At 47.9% G+C, this 24,498-nt stretch overlaps 1 protein-coding gene and 1 pseudogene across 5 annotated transcripts; one reads left to right on the forward strand and one right to left on the reverse strand.

Moving 5' to 3' along the window:
• Positions 1–1,832: 1,832 nt before the first annotated feature.
• EEF1AKMT2 (EEF1A lysine methyltransferase 2) lies at positions 1,833–24,463 on the reverse strand. Of its 5 annotated transcripts, XR_004972067.1 has the most exons (8): positions 24,315–24,463; positions 22,784–22,849; positions 22,168–22,282; positions 18,626–18,733; positions 15,201–15,417; positions 11,209–11,393; positions 4,629–4,811; positions 1,833–2,169 (listed from the first exon to the last, which is right to left on the reverse strand). XR_004972067.1 is itself a non-coding variant. In XM_036335609.1 (6 exons), the coding sequence occupies exons 1-6, from the start codon at positions 24,446–24,448 to the stop codon at positions 2,153–2,155; spliced, it is 657 nt and encodes a 218-aa protein (XP_036191502.1). In that variant the 5' UTR covers positions 24,449–24,463; the 3' UTR covers positions 1,833–2,152. The 5 variants fall into 5 exon arrangements, 3 of the variants coding, with proteins under 3 accessions (XP_036191502.1, XP_036191501.1, XP_036191503.1); XR_004972066.1 differs by lacking the exon at positions 4,629–4,811; XM_036335609.1 differs by lacking the exons at positions 4,629–4,811; positions 11,209–11,393.
• LOC118670412 lies at positions 17,509–17,609 on the forward strand (annotated as a pseudogene).
• Positions 24,464–24,498: the final 35 nt, after the last annotated feature.

Below are 24,498 nucleotides of genomic sequence, written 5' to 3' on the forward strand. Positions count from 1 at the left end.
CAGGCTCCACCCACACTATTAACAAATCCTATAGATATTAAAACACCCCCACTTTTTAGAGCTATATTACATAGTTCTTAATTATAAAAACCCTACACAAAAGGTTGTATATTCGAGTTTTGCTCAATTCAGAAGAATAAATATAAACTCAGTGCAACTCTGGATTTAAGACCCTGTAAGCGGCAACTGGGGGAAGGGGGTGTACCTTTGTTCAATCCTAGAAGGCCAGAACCAGATTTATAGCAGACACCTCAACACAAATTCATAGGCCAATTTAGGAATAAATCCATAAGTAGTAACCAAAAATGATCACCTGTAGCATTTCCATTATAATTGATCCCCACTGATTGGGTTAAACCACGGAATATCCTGGGAGAGAGAAAATGTGGCGGTTACAGGTCTCGGTTACATCCGAGACCCAGATGAAACCCAGGGATGGAACCACCGTCCTGGCTCTCCTGGCCCCCGGCAGAGCTGCCCAGGCGGGAGGCTGTGTGCATGGTGGGCACCCCGCCCCCTCACCGCCCGGGGTTTAGTGTCATTCCCTATGAAGAGCTCCCCCACCCCAAGTTTCAAGCTCTTAAGCAACAAGAGACAAACAGGATGTATTTTATTAAGAAAGGGTGTGATCAAGTATAACTTGTATCAACAAGCTAATAAAAGTATTCACCTAAGTACTTCTGTGCAGAGGAGGGTAAAGGTTGGGTTGTGATATGCACGGAGTGTCCTAGGGAGTTGGTGGGTGTTTTGTTTTTGTGACTTTAAAATAAGACAAATGTGATATTCCAACTAAGCTTTGAAGTTTGGGTAAGGACCAGTCAACGTTCAGTGTTTCCCATCAAATCTATCTGCACCCAGTTTTCAAAGAGCTCCCCACTTAAAAATATGCACTAGTTTGCCTCTGAGAACAACAATATTCTTTTTAGACTAACAGTGACACAGACATCAAACATGTTGCGCTGAGCGCTGAGCCCGCAGCAGCCGCCAGATGTGTATTAACTCCTTTATGCAGCCTCCAGAGCCGCGCCTTTGTCACAACCCCTGTATTAAAGGGCAGTCATTCACATTTCACACTGTCCTTTCTGCATCTGAAAAGATCTTTTTAGAAGCAGAAGCTGAACATTTCTTAGAACAGATCATGAGGAGGCAGACATCCCCAAGTCACCTGAAGCACTCCCAAAGAGACTGGCGACTGGAACCAGTGAGCAAAAGAGGCTTCTTTGGAAAACGTGGAAAATTATGATTATAGATGGAAATCAAAAACCTGTACTTACTATGGTGGCAATTTTCTCATGTGGCTCTCATTCAAAAAAATAAGTTCTGCCCTGGCGGGTTTGGCACAGTGGGTAGAGCATCGGCCTGCGGACCAAAGGGTCCCAGGTTCAATTCTGGTCAAGGGCACGTACCTCGGTTGCTGGCTCCTCCCCAGCCCAGGCCCAGGTCGGCGTGTGCAGGAGGCAACCAATGGATGTGTTTCTCACATCGATGCTTCTCTCTGTCTCTCCCTCTCTTCCACTCTCTCTGAAAATCAATGGAAAAATATCCCCGGGTGAGGAGTAACAGAAAATGAAACAAAACGTTCTGTAATTGTTCCCACATCGATGCTCCAGGTACAACCCCCGCCCTGCCGACAGCAGCCTGACACAGCGGGCCGTGCTTTCCTCTCTGTTACCTTGTGCCGAGACCTTCCCGCTAATGAAAGGAGGTACAGCCCTGGCTGCATCCTCATGTGCGTGTGTGTGTGTCTGCGTGTGCCTGTGTGTGTATATACATATATCCCAAATCTATACACACACGTTTCCTAAAAGGTACTGCAGTTCTTGAAGACAAAGTTATTTTGATTCAAGAACCAAATAAAACAAATTTATTTTCACTGAATTTAACGAAAATCCACAGCTAAGTTTAATGATCCCAATCTAACTCCTCTGACACAGAATGGGAGTCGAGAGCAGCTTGAGGGGCCCGCTACTGAATCAGCGCGTGTGAATCTGCGCGGCTTTGTCACAAACGTCCAGCGCCATTGAGGCAGGGAGATGCCAGCTGGGCCGGCATTGTGTGCCACAAAGTGGGGTTGTAAGCCCACGTCCTGAGCACAAACTCCGGCTTCCAAGTTGGCAGGTGCTGAAAACATAGCAAATGTCACGCCTGCAGCTCACTGGAGGAAGAGCTCTGGGGGAAGTAAGCGGAAAAGAGCAGAGCGACAGTTAAAGCTGAATTCCACTTGGCAGCACATTGTTGTTTTGTTGCAAAGTTAACAGTAGCTATGGGTTAGGTGCTACAAGACAACACAAGCCATGAAAAACACAGACATTGAAAAGTTTAGGCATGATAAAGAAGCAAAAATAAATATAATGAAGGCTTTTCACTACCTACATTCAAAGTTACTGGTATATGGAAAACTTACCAAACTATTTTACTTTCTTAAAAAATATATATTTTTATTGATTTCAGAGAGGCAGGGAGAGGGAGTGAAACATCAATGATGAGAGAGAATCATGGATCGGCTGCCTCCTGCACGCCCCACACCGGGATCGAGCCCACAACCCGGGCCTGTGCCCTCGACCGGAATCGAACCCGGGACCCTTCAGTCCACAGGCTCAGGCTCTCTTCACTGAGCCCAACCAGCTAGGGCTATTTTACTATTTTAATGCCGAGATGCAGAGGCATAATTAGTTACTGGCCTTTCCCTTATCTGCTCAGGGTCTTAGCTGATATAGTCTAATTAGTATCACACAACACGATTACTCCACCAAAAACGTAACTAAAAACAATACTGCTATACACTGAATTTAACCTGGAAAGTATTTCAACAGCACACCCAGACTAAATGTTATCTTCAAATGAAAACAGTCACAATTTTTTAAATATATTTTTATTGATTTCAAAAAGGAAAGGAGAGAGAGAGAGAGGAAGAAAGAGAGGAGACATCAGTGATGAGAAAGAATCATCACACTGGGATTGAATTGAGCCCACAACCCGGTGTGTACCCCGACCGGGAATCGAACTGTGACCTCCTGGTTCATAGGTTGACACTCAACCACTGAGCCACACTGGATGGGCCAATTTTTTTCTTAAAATACTCTCCAGTCCTGGCCGGTGTGGCTCAGTTGACTGGGCATTATCCCATGCACTGAAAGGTTGCCAGTTCCATTCCCAGTCAGGGCACATGTCCGGGGTGCGGGCTCGATCCCCGGTGGGGAGCATGCAGGAGGCAGCCGGTCGATGTTTCGTTCTGACATTGATGTTTCTCTCTCTCTCCCTTCCTTTCTCACTAAAAACCCCACAAAAACATCTTTTGAAATATATATATTCTTCAGTAGAATTCACATTTAGTATTTGAGACACAAGCCCAAACTTTAACTTTTCTCTTCTGTCAACTATCTGCCATATTAAGTCACTGCCTCCAGCAAAATCTATTTTTACCTCATCCCTAGTGATGTGCGCTAAGCTACTGTAGCCTGCCCAGCCCCCATCAAACTGAAACCAAGTGAACTTCACTCTCACGAGGCAGCGAAGGAACTGTTTGTTACACTAGATGCGGTGGGTGATGTCACAGCGTTTAAATTCCCAATTTGAAGGCGGAATCGTTTGGATTGGAAATACCAAGAAGAAAACCCGAGTCTCTGGCTCCACTGGGCAGGACACGCCGGGAGCAGCATGGAGAGCACATCTGCCCTGCACATCACACCGCCCGCGAGTGTCTAACGCCCCCCCGGCAGTGTGTCCATCTTCCCGGGGAACAAAAAGCAAAGCCTTTTGTTTCACCAGACCCAGGCTGTTTACAAGAGGGGCCGGCCTTGCCTACTTTGCACGTGCATATCCTGTAGCTGACCTGAAACAGAAAGGAACTATTATCAGTGAGAAGTCGCCTGCTATTTGACATCCTATCTTACAGCTGCTCTTCACTTTCACAAGGAACAGCGGCAACAAAAATGACAACAAAACTGGATCACAGCAGGTTCACGGGCGTTGACTGGCGGCCCACCTGCCTCTAAGTGGTGATGCTGATTGTGTCCTGTCCCCATGGCGCACACCTTACCATCCTGACCTCATCTCTATTTTTTTAAATGTTTTTATTGATTTCAGAGAGGAAGGGAGAGGGAGAGAGAAACATCAATGATGAGAGAGAATCATTGATTGGCTGCCTCCTGCACACCCCAGACTGGGGATTGAGCCCGCAACCTGGGCACGTGCCCCTGACTGCAACCGAACCCAGGACCCTTCAGTTTGCAGGCCGACGCTCTATCCACTGAGCCAAACCAGCTAGGGCCTTGGCCTCATCTCTATGGAGCTTTTAAATACGGTTCAGACGTAAGCTCTTTGAGGTGAGCTCGGCAAAGGGACACTGGTCTAGCCGCACTTCTGCAGTCACACTCAGCACTTCAGGAGCTGAGAGGCTATTCACTGACCCGCCAGTGAGACGGTTACATAAGCAGATCTGCAATGTCCTAGACGGGCATGAGCAGCTGCCCCGCTGGACTCTCCCCACCATCCTGTGAGCTCTAGTAGGAACTGAGGTCAAACCAGACAAGCTTCTGAAAGTGGTACCCAACATCTAACTTCTAAGCGCCACTGCGCGTGCACTGACACTCAGACCAGCGCCAAGCAAAGCAGCACGACTCACTCACCAAGGAAGTCAAACGTAGACGCAAGGTGGGACCGACCGCGAAAGCCTGAGCCCGCTGCTCCCAGGCGCCGCCGGTAAGAGACCAAACCCAACTCCACTGCTGTCATCGAACCTGTGCCGCCACTGGGACCTGCGTGCGGTTCCTTTTTTGATGTCGCTGCAAACAATGACTTGGCATCCAGACCTGCAGGAGGAAGGAGACCTCGGCCTTGGCATTTCTTTCGAGTGCGTCCACGCGAGCATTTTCCCGCAGACCTACGTGCGTGACTAAATCACCACCGCGTGGAGGGCGACCCTCTCACCGAGGGGACGAGGGGGCCGTGGAGCCTGCCGACACACACTGGGATGCGCACTGTGACTTCTGGTCCTCACTTGTTTTCTGTGTGTTTTTAATCCTCACCAGAGGATATTTTCCCACTGATTTTTAGGGAGAGTGGAGGAGAGAGGGACAGACAGAGAGACATCAATGTGAGAGAAACACATCGATTGGTTGCCTCCTGCATGCACCCCAACCTGGGCCTGGCCAGGGAGGAGCCTGCAACAGAGGTACATGCCTTGACCAGAATCGAACCCGCGACCGTCGCAGGCCGATGCTCTATCCACCGAGCCACACCGGCCAGGGCTGGTCCTCACTTCTTAACCAACAAAAGGTGCTTCAGCACCAGAGCCATCGAGAGGCTCAGGAAGAGACCCAAGAGCAGGTTCCTGGAGCGCATCCCGCGCCCCCCCCACCCCCCCAGCATCAGAGTCAAAGAGGCCTGTGGCCGCCAGGGAGACGGCGCTGCCGACAGCCCAGAGGAGAGGCTGCAGGACGGAGCCTGTTCTGCTGGCACCTGGCCCTTGGAATTCGCAGTCTCTACACATAAAACACATTTCTATGGTCTAAGCCACCCAGTCTGTGGCCGCCAGCCTCAGGGACAGAGAACTTTAATATCACTGCCTAACATCCTTGTTTTAGGGGAAAAACTGAAACCCAGAAAAAGAAAGTGACTTGCCTGGCTTCCAATCACCTTTTCTCCAAATTTTAGTATTAAAAAAAAAAAATCTCCCTAGCTGGTGTGGCTCAGTGGATGGAGCTTCGGCCACAGGCTGAAGGGTCGCGGGCTGGATTCGGTCAGGGGCATGCAGCTTGATTGCGGGCTCCTCTCCAGCCCGGTCAGGGCTCCTGCAGGAGGCAACCAATCGATGTGTTTCTCTCCCGTCAATGTTTCCCTCTGTCTTTCCCTCTCTTCTACTCTCCCTAAAAAAGTCCATGAAAAAATATCTTCAGGTGAGGATTAACAACAAAATAATAATAATCAAATAAATAAATAAAATGAAAAGAATCAAAATAAATTTCAACGTCAGAAAATAATTTGATATTGTTTTGTTGAGAATTAAGTCATTAATCAACTGGTCGTAACAAAATGACGGCTCTTCCTTTGGGCCACTTACAGTCTCATCACGCAGAGGTCCCCCCGGGGGCCGCAGCTCCGGAACGAGCCTCTGAGCTCACAGGGAGGCCCACATACGGACCTCTCCTCCCAGCTGAATCCAGCTCATTACTTTTTAATTAAAGAAGAACCACAACCACCTCCGGGTGGCTCAGCTGGTTGGAGCATCGTCCTGTGCACCAAAAGGTTTCAGGTTCAAAATTCCCAGTCAGGGCACAGACCCAGGTTGTGGGTTCCAACCCCGACTGGGATGCACATGGGAGGCAACAGATCACTGTTTCTCTCTCTCCCTTCCTCTCTCTCTAAAATCAGTAAAAGCATATCCTTGGGTGAGGATTTTAAAAAAACAACCCACAACTGGCCCTTGCAACTACAAAGCCCTCTGGAATTCTGTCCTATCTCTTGAACAAACTATATTATCAATGATTTGACCCAACTGGCCCTCTTCACAGAACCACTGGGGTTTCCAGGGGGATCGAGCCTGCCGTGTGCCCTGACGATTGCTTCTCAAACACCAACACAGGCCACTCATTCCAAACCCAGTGTCACCGTGTCTCACGGGCCACAACGGCCGCAAAGGTTCTACTTATAACTAAGGCGACATGTAGTTTTCACTCCCAACCCCAGGCCTTTCTCCAAAACCTGCACACGGCTCTGCAGGGCGCCCAGTGTGTTTATTAAGTCAAACGCCACATGGCCGCTTTCCCGTCAGATTCTCCCGTGCAGTGTGGCTCCTTGGTGGGGACGCGGAAAGGAACCGTCATTACTGCTGCTTCCGGGCATCCGCACGCATCTCATCGCCAAAGCCAGCAGCGGGTCCCCAGGCGGCTGCTTCCCTCTCCTCCCTCCCCACCCAGTCCCAGGGCTGCCAGTCATCTGAACGAGCTCCATCCTACTGTTTTCTGAGCCGGGACGGACTAAAATTAGATGGGAACGAAGGCTGACATTTTCAGGGTACAGGAGTCAGAGGGAGATGAGAACTGGCAGCACCCCTCTTCTACATTTAGCCTTTCCTCCCGACCAGCCCCATCTCGAGCGGGAGGCAGGGGCAGAGGCAGGCAGGAGCAGGGACAGCCCCCCACCCGCTCCCCGCAGCATCCTCTTCTGCTGTCGTCACTGATGCCATCACCCTCACTGATGACAACAGCCGCCCCGCCTGGAAGTGTGCTAAAGCAGAGCCACAAAGCAGCTCAAGGTCTCCGTACCCAGCAGGCTTCTCAGTTTCTCTCCAAGCTCCTCGGCTGAGACCCAGGATATGCTAACTGCTGGGTATTTTTTAGGGTAAATTCTTAGCTATTTGGAAAAACAAATGCATTTGATTGGCTTTTCTTAAAAAGCTCTTCAGCACATGCCATAGATCACTTCCTAACAGACTCTTTCCTGACGCACGCATCACAATACGTATTAAAATGCAATGTGGGAAGTGGCCATTTCTTCAGATGGGCCATGTGACAGCGAAGAAAGCAGGTTCTGTTTTTACATCTTCCTCATAAACTGGGCCAGTGATTTGCAAGCACTTTAAGTCGCTCTCCTGGCGGTCTGTCTGTCTTACAATGGCCTCAGCAGGACAAGGGCACACGGGCCAGCTCTGCCTCTGGTGAGCTCCCCGGGAAGCGGGCCCTGATCCATTCATGTCCCGGGACCTAGTCCCATCTTCTTCACGCGGTTTCCCTGGGCCGACAGTGCAGGTCCGCACAGCGGCAGCTCGCAGCTCAGCCAGAGAAGCCTGCTTCGTGATCAGCCGACCGCACGATGGGCAAGACTTTGTAAACTCGGTGCCGACCGACTCAGCTCCCTTTTGTTCTGGTTCCTGGAGCCCATCTTGACCTCTGAGCTGGAAATGAATGATCTTTCAGCAACACTCCAGGGATCTCGCTCAGGGTCACATGCAGTCACTCACTGGGCTCGGACCGCGCCGTTCAGGGGCCCATTGTGGAGCGGGCTATTCAGCAGGGAGGGAGCCTGTGGGCCTGGGTATTTGTTGAGTTTCATTTCTATGCCCCTAACATAGGGATCCATCAATTGACCAAAGAATTGCACACTATTCTTGTACTTTTCTAACAAATTGCATGGTGTGTATGAAGAATAAATTAGCATCCATTTTCGTGAATTAACTGTTAATAAAACAAGCTCATGTGCTCCTGCCTCTCCTCAGGTCAACTGTTTCCTGCCCAACAGAGGGACCCGACAAGGGCTTCCCCATTTCCCCCCACCATGCACTTGTCCTCCAACCAATCAGGCCGGTCCCCACGGTCAAGCTCGGGGGTCAAGCTCAGGGAACGGCCCGCCCTCCGGGAAAGTGCTGGGGCCAGCACACCGCCCCCAGAAGCAGAGGTGAGCCTGCACACACAGGCCCTGTCTGCTCTGGAGGCAGCGAGGCGAGGCTCCCAGGCCACAACCAGGAGCTCGGACCCGGGTCTCCCACGGCACATGCTGGCCTGGAGAGCAATGGACTGGTCACAGATTTTGGGTTTTTTCATTGTAGCCGACCAGACACAGGCATACATCAATACCTAAAACGTTATTTAGGAGAACATAACTCAAAGTCTATTAACATACGCAGGGATACTCTGTTTCTTTATCTATCAATTTAAGAAAAATTATTCCAAAACCAAATAAAGGTTAATTACTAATACGAGTTCCTGAAAAATTAAGGTTTCTGGTATCCTCTGCATTATAGTTTCATAGAAATTTAAAAATGCAGAATCAGGGGATTGAGACACATTATCCACACAAAAACCAAGTGTTCGCATGTGCACGTCTCTCCCCCCCACGATGGAAAGCTGCGTGCACGTGACAGAGGAAGGAGGGGCCGCATCCGCACCACAACGGGGACTCATTCACCAGCAGCCGGTGCTTGCTTTGAAAGGGTTTCGGTCGAGCTGCCAGGGCAGTGGCAGGTTCATTCTCACGCTTAAATGCCAGTCCCCAAAGCAATGCTAACCGTGCACCTGGCTGAGAACACAACGTTCTGAAAACTTCTGTTGGTTAATTGGCACAGCCACCCATTCAGGCCTCGGGGCCTCCACAGAGGGCCTGTGGGCAGCAATAACATCTCACAACAATCTGTGAGGGCTGCAGGAGAAATCTCGTTTGCATTTCAAACAAGTTTCCCCAAATAAGAGTCTTTTGATGAAATAAAATTACAATTCCAACTCCTCCTCCCAGGAAAGAGGAAAGGGCGCTCCTCAGGCACTGGCTGCCTTCTCCCCAGCACCCACAGGCATGTGATGTCACACAACCGAGTCTCCCAGTCGTGCATTCACGACTCGTCTTGGTGACTCGTCTCGGTGACTCGGCGGCATTTCCTGGCCCGGCTGTTAACGCGTGGCCTTACTGGAAAATACTAATTCATTGGTAGCATTTTTGGACTTTCCATTTGTTCTGATGTCAAGCTCTGAGAGGCGGCTTCCAGCAGGATTCAACTGGTAAGAGATAACTCCCCTTTCGCAGCCATACCAACAGTTCCACGGTCCCCCAAATCCTCATCTCCACGCACAGATCAACACCCCGCGCGACAGACAAGCAGCTTCTCAACAAAGGCCACTCCAAGCTCTTAGTGACTCAAACCCAGTGTCCCATCTGGAGGGGGGTGGGAGTGGGAGGAGGGGGGGGGTGGGAGTGGGAGGAGAGGGGGTGGTGGACATCCCAGCCTGGCTTGTGCCCTGTCACAGTGCGGGAGCCCCGTAATTGATCACCCCAAAGAGGTAGGCCCTGCCCACCCACCACCCAGGGCTCCTCAATGGATTGCCCCAAAGAGGTAGGCCCCGCCCACCCACCACCCAGGGCTCCTCAATGGATTGCCCCAAAGAGGTAGGCCAGAGCCGCAGACCCCCAGGCCTCCGTGCTGCACAGGGACTGGCCAGGCCCACCTCCTCCACGCTGTGCAGAGCCACTGGACCCCCAGGCCTGGCCGCACACGGAGCTGGGAGGAGGCGGGACTTCCAGGCAGGCTCTGTGCCACACACGCAGCATCAAGCCCAGCTCCACCCACCTGCACATGCCCGCTGTGCATACAGCCATCTTGTGACGGCGTGAGGGCATCACGCATGAGGGCGTGACGACTACTTAGCCTTTTATGAGTAAGGATTAGCCCAAATACAAAACAGCATTACATATTAATATACCTTATCTTTCAAACATCTTAATAAACTGTTTCTCTTACTAATTAGCCCCCCACTAGAACCCCCTCATCCCATCTCCCTCAGGGCTCACACACGTGTAAGAGTAACTTCCTCGGCCTCGCAGGGAATGAGGCCGCCAGGTCCTGACTGGGCAAGTCCTTTAAGGCGAGCGAGGAGCGGGCGCCCAGTGCCCAGACTGACACCGGCATGGAGCAGAGCTCCCCAATAACCGCCCACCTTCGCTGGCAGCGCTAAGGCACGTCCTACTTCCCCACTGAACTGGGCAGAACATGCGAGGGAGGAGTGGGCCTTAGAGTCAGCGCCAGAGAACCACCCTGACTCCATCCTGCACGAGCTGCCGATGTAGAGAAGCAGGAAGAAGGAATGCCTGCCTGAGAGCGCTGGGAAGATTCAATAAGACAACATAACCTGAAAAAAACAAATACGCAACAGAACATGGTGCAAGCCTGTGACTGTATCTCTTAGTCATCTTTCTATTTATCTGTTTACGTACTTCCCGTTATCCCTCTCAGTGGATAAAAAACCACCAGCCACAAAATACAGCCTCAATTAGTATTTCTGGTCAACTGATATAGTTACCTGATTTTGTTTAACTATAAACATGAAGACTAGAGGTTTTCTCAGATAGTAAATAAATTTTTTAAATAACCACCATTCAACCCAAAATAGTAGGCTCATTGTGTTTCCTACTCTAATAAAACACCAATAAAGTTGTTTTGCTTATTACTCTGGCCCTGGAATCGTTTGGAAATCTTAACACAGAGCTATCTTCCATTCCGTGTTCCCAAGGCACGAAGTCAGGCACACAGGCTTCTGTCAATCCATTTACTGCTTTAAAGCTGTGAGCTGTGCAGCAGGTACAGGAAAGTGTTTTTAATCAAGAAGGAAAATATTTACATTTCAAATACAAAGAACATTTGAAATTACTCCTGGCTGACCTCAGGCCCGCGCCTGCACGCCCAGGACCTCGTATCTGTGCACCATGTGCATCCTGTGTACTCACTGAGCAGTTAGCTGCACCTGCATTTTCTGCCAGCATTACTTTGATGTGGGGCTTCTTTAAAAGCTCTCTGCGTTCGTCCGGAGAAAAGTCTCACGTTTTTTGGAAAACCAATGCAGCCACACTGTTTCCAGATCGGCCTCCAAAGCTGAACTTGGGTGTTGGCAACACTTCGAAGAGTTCAAATCCTGTCGGACAAAGTTCAAATACTCTTATTAGGGACTGAATTCCACAGTCAGAAGAAGCTTGTAGTAACTGTACTTTCAAGCCCTTTATGAAACTATGTGATTCCAAACTCTGAATTGTGACCGCATTTCATTTTGTGACGTCTCAGTTCTCCTGTGTGTGTGTGATGTGTGTTCACCCGAAACACTCTGAACTGAACAAGGAACAGACGAGACGGAAAACAGCTGCAGAAGAGGCTCCTTCTCATGCCTCCTGGGTGCGGCCCTTCCCCTGCGCATCTCCTCAGCCTACGCCACCGGCCTGCAGGCAGCAGCCACCACGGGCTGAGTTCTTGCCAGGCAGCAGGCACTGTGTTGGTGCTTTGTATGTACTAATGCAATTGATCGCCAGCACACATACAAAACCTTCAGACAGAAAGGTCAGTCACAGGGGAGTACAAACGAATCTGTAGGATGAAGCAGCTCTGGAGATGATGTGGTGACGGCTACGCAACAGCGTCGGTGCACTTAATGCCCTGAGCTGCGCCCTTCAAGATGGTTAAGTGGCAAATCTTATGTTATATATACAGGGGTGAGCAAAAGTAGGTTTACAGTTGTAAGTACGCAAAACACAAGAATTTATTCTTGCATTATTATTAATTATTGTATTGCTTATTATTATTATTAACCTACTTTTGCCCACCCCTGTATTTTACCACCAAAAAAAAAGTTTGTAACCAAAGATCAAGACAAGGAACTAGTAACTTTCAAAGTAGCACAGTGTGGTAGGAAAAAATAAGTAACTTGTAGTTGAAAGTCCTGGCTCTACCACTTAGTGCAAGAGATGCTGGTCACATGACCTTACCCAGCATCCCCAGGTTCTGTGCCAGGGGGTTCAGACACCAACACTCCTCTCCAACTCACAGTGACTGTGTAAGGATCACAATTAGAGAAGGTGGCAATTTCCTAAGCTATAAAATAAAATTTTAACATTTTACTATTTTGTTCTATTTCTTTTAAAAAATAAGACAAGGCAGGAAGGTCACTCCCATTACCCATGTTCCCTCAGTGATGGGCAATTGGTTCAGGAATTATTTTTTCTTTTGGGGGTATCTTCATTTTCTAAGTTTCCATGCCTTGAGCTTGAGTTCAAATAAGCAGCAAAAATGTTAAAGGGATATATATTATTGTATCAACTGCTCTTTTATACTTCGTTTCATTTACATTCTAACTCATATTCTTAATCAAACTTCAGCAAATCTTAAGAAATAACTAAATATTAAAATGTTCAAAAACTAGGCACAGAAAACTTTTCCATAGAAGGACAGACTATGTAAGAACCTGATGTTTTTTAACACTGGAAAATGGGGCCACTGAGGTAGATGGATGAGGACACACCTGTATTTGTTTCTGCAATTTCACTTATGCTTAAAATATTTCATAACAAAAATTTTCAAAAGAAAACAGAGCCGTTGTGACTTTTCCAGGACAAATCTTTTCCCTCCCTGGACTAGCCCCGCAGGATGAAAGCTGTATGTGTCAATGGATAACACACCAACATATGAAAAGTGGTTGCATTTCCAGAGAGACAGCAAATGATTTTAATTATTTTAATCTATAGTCTTCCATGTTGGGGTTAATATTACTCCTTTTTATTCATAATGAATCTGGATTACTTTTGTAGTAAGATAGGTTTTTGGGTTTTTTGTTCATTCAGTAGTTGTAAGAAAGACAAGTTCCTTGGACAGTAAATTAGAACATCTAGTATCTGGCAAATGTTTCAAGGAATCCTCAACAGATCAAATGGCAACACAAATGTTTATATAACGAGGCTCTAAAGGAGAAGTGCACGATTCGCTTCAGTGCTTTATGAACATTTATGTTTCAAATAAGGAAAGAACCGTAAAGGCTGGGGAAGCAAGCACTACCCTGAGCCAAGGGACCAGGGCGCATGTCCTGAGGCTGTGACGAGGCCTGTGCTGGGCGGGGCAGGGCAGGGCAGGGCAGGGCAGGGCGGGGCAGGGCGGGGCGGGGCAGGGCAGGGCGGGGCAGGGCAGGGCAGGGCAGGGCGGCGGGGCAGGCTCCCATCGGCCGCCACGCCGCCACGCCGTGCTCAGAAGAGGCTCTAGCACATGTCTTCAGTCGGACGTCACTATTTCTCTAACATTTCCTGTGGCAACATTGAACTTAATATATATGTGTTTTTTCTTTTACATTGATTTCAGAGAGGAAGGGAGAGGGAGAGAGAAACATCAATGATAAGAGAGAAACAGGGACCGGCTGCCTCTTGCACATCCCACACTGGGGATGGAGCCCACAACCCGGGCCTGTGCCCTGACTGGAATTGAACCTGGAACCCTTCAGTCTACAGGCTGGGGCTCTATCCACTCAGCCACACCAGCCAGGGCACATTTCGCTTAAATTCCATATTCTGCTCTAAAACGGAACCTGAGGTAAGGACTAGGCCAGCAGTTCTCAGCACACAGCCACGCAGCACCCTGCACGGGCAGGTCTGCTCCTCATCACACACAGGCCTGCCTGTCGGCGGGCCCAGGGCTGCAGCACCTGCACCGAGAGCCGGAGGCCCTGCCCACACAGCGCCGCTCAGCGCTTACTGAACTGCAGCTTCAGGAAGAGGAAGGCCCACTGACACGGCCTCCGCGGCTCTACAGGAAAGGCGCTTCACATGGAAGATAATGAAGTTAATGACATGCAATACAGGACAATAAATCACATGGACTTCTTGCTTTCCAGGGGCAACAGCAATGAAGCCACTGGCTCACGTGTCAAGCCTCACACACTTCAGGTTGTACGTTATGAACCTGCTAAAACCACTGCACGCACAGGATGTGTGCTGTGCCCCTCACCCCTCACCCCTCAGCCCCCAGAAAACCACCTCTAAGCTAGTGCACACCCGCCCATGAGCTCTGAGGTTCAAAACCTGACCACAAATGTAGTGCCATCATTTATACTCCATCCTGAAAATCCCCCCATTCCTTTAAAAACCTCGATCCTGAGCTGAAAGGATTCTAAGGAAAAAACTAGCAATGGCTCGAAGGAAATTCTCAGGGAACATTCCCAGAAAGGCCCACGCTCAACGGGAACGAACCGGCAGGCAGGCGTCGCTGAGAACACGCGAGGAACACGCCGAAGAGCGAAAACCACTTGTGAACAGATGGCCCACTCCATTCCCACAGAACCCCCGCGTAGGAGACACGGCACCTGTGATACTGTGTTCACGGGGCAAAGAGGAGCCTGTCTTGGCACCAAAAATCTTGAAAAAGGCAGAGATTCCCTCAAGAATGGACAGGCGGTATTTCTACTACCAGGTCCCCGCGTGTTGTTTCTGTGCAATGTTACCATTGTTCCATATACACGGAAACAGTAAGAAAACCCCCAGCACCTACACGGCCACTAGGAAGACACGTGTATAAAATTAAAACTCATGAGGCTTTAGAAACACAGCTTCCATCTGCACGGCTGCCGGCAGCCAGGGTAAAGGCGGGAGCACAGGACATGAGCTTTCTTTGTTTGCTTCCAAGTCATAGATTATGCAGCTTAAAGAAAGAACCCAATGTTTATAGGCTCATAAATTTTAGTGCTTAACTGCCAGGATTTCTTGGAAATTTTTAGACAGGACTCTGGATCTCAACCAGTATTACTTCTTTGCTCTTTGCATATACAGTTAAAAGCATGACCAAGGTTATTCACAGAGAAGAAAAGTAGGCAATTCCCACAAATTGGAAAGTAAAACACTGTAGCACAAGGGGAAAGCCTGGTTAAGGGCATTAAACCTGAGGAAACACATGTTCAAACAGCACAGCCAATTACCTTCACAGAATTCGTTCAGCAGCTCCTCCTTGGTCCAATTACAGGAGGTTATTAGAAAAAAGCCGTTCACTTTCAAGACCCTGGAGAGAGAGTTCACATACTGCTTCCTCTTCTCAATTGCATTGTCAGGATTCAGGCTTATGGCATCAAAAGTCCCTTTGTCAATACAAACGTGAAACCCAGACAGCTCTGTGGGAAGATTCAGAAAGTCTTCTACCTACACGAGAAACCAGTGCCTGGTGAGAACAGCTACCACACAATCTTCACTGCGTTTAAAAGTTATCCATGAGAGCACCCATTCGTTCTGATGGCATTTTACATGTGAAACATATTTTCAACTTCATGGTTCACTTTTATGTGCTTCGTTCCAAGATCATTAAAGCTAAGAACAGTAAGAGACAACAGTGTTTCCTGGACACTCCAAATCTCTACAAATGTGGAAACAAATCAAAGCCAGGTGTGGGGCCTAGTGCCGCACACAACAGAGCCCCACGTGACTTCTGTGGAAAAGTGGAGTATTGGAGATATGCTTAAAAATCCAACAATTATCTATCGGGAGCTCAGACAGGCCCCTGGACATAAGAGGATTTCCAGCGAAGATGACAAGCTGACCTGAAGTCAAAGGGAAAGGAAAGTTCTTTTGCTTTGACTCAGCAGCTCACAAAGCAGCGAAGGGACGTAATGAACAGCACGAAGCTCACGAAGCTCCATGGCTGCTCCCACCGCAATGACTTCACTTTACAGCCATCACTCACTTTAGAATCGGATACACCCGCATCTCATTCATTCTCAGTAACCGATGACATTATAAGCACTCGAAACAGTGAGCGACCCAATTCCATAAAATATTCAAAGTCATCTGCCCACAAACTTAATTCTGAAAAGCTACTTTGAAAAAGTAATCACACAATTAGCTGATAATTATTCATATAAGCTTGATCGTCATAATGTATTATCCAAAGCGCCCTTACTGTCTGACTTGAAAATGAGACCTTATGTCTGTATACATTGGAACATGGGTTTCCCCTCCCTCACACCCAAGTAGTCATTGTACCTGAAGCAATAATGACTACCACGTCTAGGAGCTAAGTTTGGAGAATTTTCTATCCTAAGTGCCTGTATGAAAGTACACATTTATTCAACAAATATTTCATAGACATCTAGTAAATGCAGGAATTTTTCAGGCCCTGGGAATATAACCGCAAACAAAAGAGAAAAGTTCACGGCATAAGAGTATGTTGTAGCCCTGACTGGTTTGGCTCAGTGGATAGAGCGTCGGCCTGCGGACTGAAAGGTCCCAGGTTCGATTCCAGTAAAGGGCATGTACCTTGGTTGTGGGCATATCCCCAGTGTGGGGTGTGCAGGAGGCAGGTGATCGATGTTTCTCTCTCATCGATGTTTCTAACTCTCTATCCCTCTCCCTTCCTCTCTGTAAAAATCAATAAAACATATTTAAAAAAAAAAAAGAGTATGTTGTATATTCTCTAAAGGGGAAGACGGTGGCTGAGTGGGGAGAGAAATGTGTGGGAAAGGGGTCAGGAAAGGCCTCACATGGAGGCAACGTTCAAGCTGAGACTCAGTGAGGAGGACGAGCCAAGCAAGCTCACATCCGGGCAAAGGGCTGTAGGCAGAGAGCAGCAGGGAGGGCGCCTGGAGGACAGGCCAGACGTGCTTCAGGAGCAGAGCCGTGACTCAGCGCTGGGATAAAGAGGGAAAGAGTGAGAAGCGAGGCTGCGGAGGCCGGGGCAGAGGGCAAGTGCAGGTTCCACCCTGAGTGCAACAGGGAAGCGCCTGGAGGCTGGGGAACAGGAAGTCCCAGTGCTGGTTTGCATTTTATTTTTTATTGATTTCAGAGAGGAAGGGAGAGGGAGAGGGAGAAAGAAATATCAATGATGAGAGAGAATCATGGATCGCTGCCTCCTGCAGGCCCCACTACGGATCGAGCCTGCAACCCAGGCCTGTGCCCTGACTGGGAATTGAACCCTGACCTCCTGGTTCACAGGTCAATGCTCAATCCCTGAGCCACGCCAGTCAGGCCTGGTTTGCACTTTTTTTTTTTTTTTTTTTTAAATATACTTTATTGAATTTTTTACAGAGAGGAAGGGAGAAGGATAGAGAGTTAGAAACATCGATGAGAGAGAAACATCGATCAGCTGCCTCCTGCACACCCCCTACTGGGGATATGCCTGCAACCCAGGTACATGCCCTTGGCCGGAATCGAACCTGGGACCCTTCAGTCCGCAGGCCGACGCTCTATCCACTGAGCCAAACCGGTCAGGGCTGGTTTGCACTTTAAAACACCACGCTGGCGCTGCTTCGGCAGCACACATGCTAAGACTGGAACAATACAGAGATTAGCACGACCCCTGCGCAAGGATGACACACATTCGTGAAGTGATCCATATTTTTAAATCAATCAATCAATCAATCAATCAATCACCAGGCTGGCTGCCCTGTGGCGAGTGGAAATGGGGAGGCCACATAAGAGGCTACTGTAGTTGCCTGGGCAAGGAATGGTGGTGGCTTGGATTTGGGAGGAAGCAGTGGAACTATCAAGGAAAGATTATGTTCCTGATTGCCTTCAAAGATAAAGCCCTGGCTGGTTTGGCTCAGTGGAGAGAGCGTTGGCCTGCAGGCTGAAGAGTCCCGGGTTCGATTCTGGTCAAGGGCATATGCCCAGGTTGCAGGCTCGATCCCCAGTAGGGAGCGTGCAGGAGGCAGCCGATCCATGATTCTCTCATCATTGATGTTTCTCTCCCTTTCTCTTCCTCTCTGAAATCAATAAAAATATATTAAAAAAAAAAAAAGAACCAGTCATTGCATTTGATGGGGTTCTTTTAGAAAAAAACCCAAAACAGAATTGGATACAGAACTTAAAGGAAAGAGAGGAATTAAGGAAGACCCCTTGGGTTTGGGTTAGTGCAACTGGTAAATGAATGGTGGTATCATTGGAAATGGGAAGGGCCTTGGGGGGATGCAGGTTTAAGTATCATTTTGGACTAAGTGAGAGATTATTAGCTATCCAAGTGGAAGTGTAAAATATGCAGCTTTCATAGAATTCTAGAGCTCAGAGAAGTGCCTGAGCTAGAAATATCAACGCGAGACACATCATCTCCTCAGCGAGCACAGAAATAAACGAGGTATTCTTTGGCATTTCCCCACTTTATACATTTCCCAGTTTTTGATCTAGTGACTCAAACTCAGGGATTATTTGTGTGTCTGCAGACACGAGGGCGTGGGGAAGGGATGAGCACACTTGCACACGAGGAAGAAATGACTTCCCTAGCTGACTAGACTAAAAATTTTAACAGTCACTTAAAATCATTGCATTTTGGATTGTTTGATTGATATACATTAGCAACATTAACAGCTTATAACTTTTATCAGAAATAAAAATAACTTATGATAATATAAACAATACTTACCTTCAACGTAATGTTAGATAACCCTTCTTTCTCTATAATACTTCCGGAAAGCTGTATTGCAGAAGGCGAGTAATCAATGCCAGTAATGTTAGAGAAACCGAGTTTTGCCTAGAGACAGAGAAGTAATTTTATACTTTAGTTTTAAAATGTTTCGATATCCTGGTTTGCCTATGAATTATAATATTCCTTTAGGACTGGGACTGTTTTATTCACTTTTAATAGACCAAGTAATGTAAACCATACAATAATTTATAATGTTTAAATTTTATTATGGAATCAAAACAGAAACGAAACTGAAAATTTAAATCTATAGAATGTGACAATTCCTTTGCTTTTATATTTTATTTATTTTTCAAAAGGAAATTCATTTTCTCAAAGCCAATGAGAATACTTGTATGTATATTTCGGCCCTCAAGCAGAAAAGTATAGAGTTAATTTCAGATGTTGACATGCTCTGATTCACACATAAATCGAGCATAAATTTTACTTAACACAATTAAGTCTCATGAATACATTAAATGCATATGAAATAAGTCCTTGATTTAAAAGTCCCTTTAGCCCAGCCAGCCGTGGCTCAGTGGTTGAGTGTAGACCTATGAACCAGGAGGTCACGGTTCGATTCCCAGTCAGGACACACATGCCCGGGTTGTGGGTCCATCCCTGGTGTGGGGCATGCAGGATGCAGCCGATCAATGATTCTCATCACCGATGTTTCTCTCTCTCCCCCTCTCCCTTCTTCTCTGACATCAATAAAAATATACTAAATAAATAAATGGCAGAGACTGTAAGAATGGATTACAAAACATGCCCTCCCTACATGCCAGCTACAAGAAAATGATGAGTGGCTACCTAGGGGGAGGGTGTGGCCATGCCGATGGCAGAAAAGAGGGTTCTGGGAGGAACTACTCTGTATCCTGGATGATTGTAGGATCTGTACGTGTGTTAAAATTAGTAAAACTGTAACAAAAAGAGTCAATTTTGCAACGTGTTAATTTTTTAAGTTTAAAAGGAAATTATGAACAAATTCATGCTAGTAAATTTTTAATTTAGATAAATGGATAAATGTCTTAAAAACCACAAAACTGACTCAAACCCTACAAAAACATCTCCACGCCCAGAGGCTCTCACCATGATTCTTCCAAAGGCTTAAGGAAGAAACAAAGCTTCTCAAAGAATAAAAAGGAGATACGTCCCATCTCATCTTATGAGGCCAGCAAAACCTTTATACAAAAACCTCACATGAAAATTGCAAGTAAGGAAAATTACTGGCAAATTGCTCATGAAGCTATACAAATTCTAAGCAAGATACTACTAAATCCAACCCAGTAATACCTGAAAAAGATCATACACCACAATTAAGCTTGGCTTACTTCAGGGACAGAAGTTGCTTTGAACATTGAACAATCACTGAAATCATGTCAATAAAAATGTCAATTGAAAAAACTGAAGACCCCCCCCGCAAAAAATCAATCAACTCAACATTAATAGAACCAAAAAGAAAAATCATCTTATCAAAGAAGGCAACTAATCAAATTTAACGCCCATTCATGATCAAACACTATTAATTAGGAATATAAAGGACCGTCCTCAGTCTGATTTAAAAAAAACAAAACGATAAAAACCTATAGCTAACATGTTTAATGGTGAAATTTTAGAAGCTTTTCTTTTATCATAGGCAATGTTACAAGGCGAGCTGCCTTCACAATTTCTATTCAACACTGTACACAGCATTTTAATATATTTTACTGATTTTTTTACAGAGAGGAAGGGAGAGGGATAGAGAGTTAGAAACATCGATGAGAGAGAAACATTAATCAGCTGCCTCCTGCACACCTCCCACTGGGGATATGCCCGCAACCAAGGTACATGCCCTTGACCAGAATCGAACCTGGGACCCTTCAGTCCGCAAGCCGACGCTCTATCCACCAAGCCAAACTGGTTAGGGCTGTACACAGCATTTTAATAAATAAGATATTGAGGTTGGGATAGAATAAAATTATTATTTACACCTGACATACACTACAGTGAATTTTTACACATATACTATGGTAAACTATCAGAAAATGAAATTTAAAAAACATAACAGTTTTAAAAAATCTAGGAATCAATCTAAGAGAAGATGTGTAGGGTCTCTACAGAGAAAACTACAAAGTATTACCGAAAGCAAATAAAGAATTACATAAACGGAGGAGCGCATCATGCTCATGAACTCGGAGACTCAATGCTGCGAAGATGTAAATCCTCCTGCCCCTGCGATCTCCACCCAGCTCAGACACTGACTCTCCCCGCCCCTCCCCCGTCCCTCTCCCCACATGTGCCAGTGCCCTGCCTGGAGCCGGGCTGTCCAGCGTCACCCCCCACGCTGGGCCTCACTGTCACCCCCACCCAGGCCAGCCTCTAGGATCCTGGGAGCGACTCATGCACAAGAGCTGAATGTTCATGTTGCCACCGCCCAGCACGGAGCGGCACATGGCCCTCATTCAGCACATTTCACTGTTGTACGTACATCCTCACACATGACACAGGAAAACCCTCCCTGGTCTTTCTCTTCCTCCACGGCAGGTGGCACAGCACGGACACATCACAGGCCCACGACAGGGACGGCACAGCCAGTGATAGAACCTGTACCAAACCCAGTTCCATGCACAAAATGCCCTGTTCCAGCCACACTCTCACCCAACATGAGGCATATGTGTCCCATGGGGGGCGCAAAAAGGCACCTTCCTTCCATACACAGATCTCTGGCGCTCTGAGCTAGAAGGAACCAGTAAGGCCATAACCAGTTTGGCTCAGTGGATAGAGCGTTGGCCTGCGGACTGAAAGGCCCCAGGCTCGATTCCGGTCAAGGGCATGTACCTTGGTTGCGGGCACATCCCCAGTAGGGGGTGTGCAGGAGGCAGCTGATCGATATTTCTCTCTCATTGATGTTTCTAACTCTCTATCCCTCTCCTTTCCTCTCTGTAAAAAATCAATAAAATATAAAAGGAACCAGTAGGAATCACCACGTCACAATCTTCGGGAAAGAACTGAAGCCCAGAGAAATGCAGTGGTTTGGTCAAAGTCAAGGCTGTGGCGGGAAGGGCCATGACTAGGACTCAGACCCCTTAGCTTTTCATGTAGTTCCTTCTCCCCGTCCTGCGCCTCCCTTTTGTACCAGGTGACTTTCAAAGTAGGTGGCATGCTTGCTTCCCTACTTTAACTCAGATGGTTAGTATCCTCGATTGCAAGTTTCCTAAGTTTCATTTTAAAATTTGGCTGTGCCGAAACCGGCTTGGCTCAGTGGATAGAGCGTCGGCCTGCGGACTGAAAGGTCCCAGGTTCGATTCCGGTCAAGGGCATGTACCTGGGTTTCGGGCACATCCCCAGTGGGGGGTGTGCAGGAGGCAGCTGATCGATGTTTCTCTCTCATTGATGTTTCTAACTCTCTATCTCTCTCCCTTCCTCTCTGTAAAAAATCAATAAAATATATTTAAAAAAATAAAATAAATAAAATAAAATAAAATAAAATTTGGCTGTAACACAGGAATACTAAAGGTACCAACAAGCTCAACCAGGAGGACACCATTTCCGGTTCCAATATCCAGCACCGCAGCATCCAAGGGGATCTTGTGTCTCTGCATCCACCTTAGGAGTCGATTCACACTCTCCTCCCCAAACCTGTTAGAAACAGAGAACTGGTTACTCCAACACCAGAGGGACAGAGCCGGGTCACAGCGACGCTCCCCCCGCAGGTCATTCAGGTACGCCATGAAGCCATTCTGGAAGGTAAAGGTACTAACCGTGACTGCTTGGGCTTCATCTGCACTATTATCCAGGAAAAGACACACCGAAGAACAGAACAGAATACATAAGGTCGGTGTGTTACTTATTAATGTTTCTCTACATCAGCATTAACAATTGTATGTATTGATGGCTCAAAATGTTACTGCTTATTTAAAAAGGACAATTATAGAAAGAGAGTAATTTCCTAACGCTACCATCAAATTTAAATCTGGGTCATTAAAAGACAGAGGTTCTTTAAATCCAACAACTAGAGCCAGCATTGGTTCAAGGTTGCCAAGATTTTCAGCCCATCTCTCTTTGGGATACACACTGAAAACATAAAGACACACACACACACACACAGTCCTCCGGATTCCACTATTTTCTGTAACTCACCAGATTTCTCCTGTGTCTCCATATTCTTGGAAAGTGTGCAGTTCTCGCTCATACACAGCATCCCAACTACAGAAATAATCAAATGCAAAGCAAGATTCCTGAATTAAACTGAATTAAATGTATATTTCTAATAGGTTACAGAGATTTATGACGGACATTGAAAACATTATTAGTGTTATGCCCGACCTGTGTGGCTCAGTGGTTGAGCATCGACCTACGAACACATGAAGGTCACCATCCGATTCCAGGTCAGGGCAGGGGCCCTGAGTTACAGGTTCCATCCCCAGTAGGGGGCGTGCAGGAGGCAGCAGATCCATGATTCTCTCCCATCATTGATGTTTCTATCTCTCTTTCCCCTCTCCCTTCCTCTCTGAAATCAACAAAAATATATTTTTAAAAAGAAACTAATATTTATTTTTAAAAAGTAGCCCTAGCTGGTTTGGCCCAGTGGATAGAGTGTCGGCCTGAGGACTGATGGGTCCCAGGTTCGAATTCCAACAAGGGCACAGGCTCGGGTTGCGGGCTCAGATTCCCAGTTGGGGGCGTGGAAGAGGCGGCCGATCAATGACTCTCTCTCATCATTGATGTTTCTATCTCTCTCTCCCTCTCCCGTTCTCTCTCTGAAATCAATAAAAATTAAAAAACTAAAAAATAAAGTAAAATTAAAATACATTAGTGTTATCAATGAGTTCACATAACTCAAATCTCTTAACATCTCAGTGTTTAAAAAATGAAGACAGACAAGCATAGTAAGCTTACACATGTAAAGCACTTAGAACAGTATCTGACACATAAAAAAGCTGTTTTAGCTTAAAAAAAAAAATACAAACAAGTATTTGTTCGAGGATCCCTTAGTCCCAAACACAAGTCCAAACTTCCAGTTTAAAATGTGGGGAAACGGGGATTTTTCTACCAAGTTAGTGGCTGCTCCCAATGGACCCCCCTCAGATAAGCGCTGCTTGCAGGATGTGCTAAGATGTACCCTTATTCCTTTCAAGTCCAGCTCTCCCCCCTACTGCACCCCCTCCTCCGACACCCCCCAGCACCCTTCTCACCCCGCACCCCGAGTTTCCTCTCACCCTCGCCATTCCCCGCAGCCATTCACCCCGTCACCTACTAATTCATCAACACTTACCCACCCTGTGTTAGGTCAGATCCCTGTCTCGCCTCCCAGGATCACCCCGCGGGTCATCCTGCGCCCCCACCTGGGAGCGCACACCCCGCCTCGCGCCCTCGGCCTTTCCCGCCCTAGACCCCGCCGGTCCGGCCTCTCCCCTCCCCGGGCTCGCCCTCGGGGTCAAGACCTACACGGCCTCCCCAGACCTTCAGCGCCGGCCCCCGTCACCGGTCAACCCCTTTAAAGCCTCTCCATCCCCCCAAGGAGGCCGCCGGCGACTCCGCGCCTCCAATGCCCCTCCCCGCCCCGGTGGCCCCGCAGGCTCCCGCCCGCCACGCCCCCAAGTCTCCCCCATCTTCCGAGACCCCCGGGCGCCACCCCTGCGTCCCCCACCCCGGGGGGCGCCACACTCACTGCTCTCGGGTCCCGAGCGCCGACGGGGCGAAGCCGCCCGCTCCGGGACTGCCCTCCCGGGACCGCGCCGTCAGCCCCGCGCCTCCGCGCGCGCTCATCCCGCTCTGCGGCCGGGACTGCTGTTCGGCCGCCATAGAGACGACGCGGGGCAGAGCGGTCGCGCGGGGGGCGCCTCTAGGCCGCG

The sequence above is a fragment of the Myotis myotis genome, unplaced genomic scaffold (assembly GCF_014108235.1).
Source record: "Myotis myotis isolate mMyoMyo1 unplaced genomic scaffold, mMyoMyo1.p scaffold_m19_p_15, whole genome shotgun sequence".
NCBI lineage: Eukaryota > Metazoa > Chordata > Mammalia > Chiroptera > Vespertilionidae > Myotis > Myotis myotis.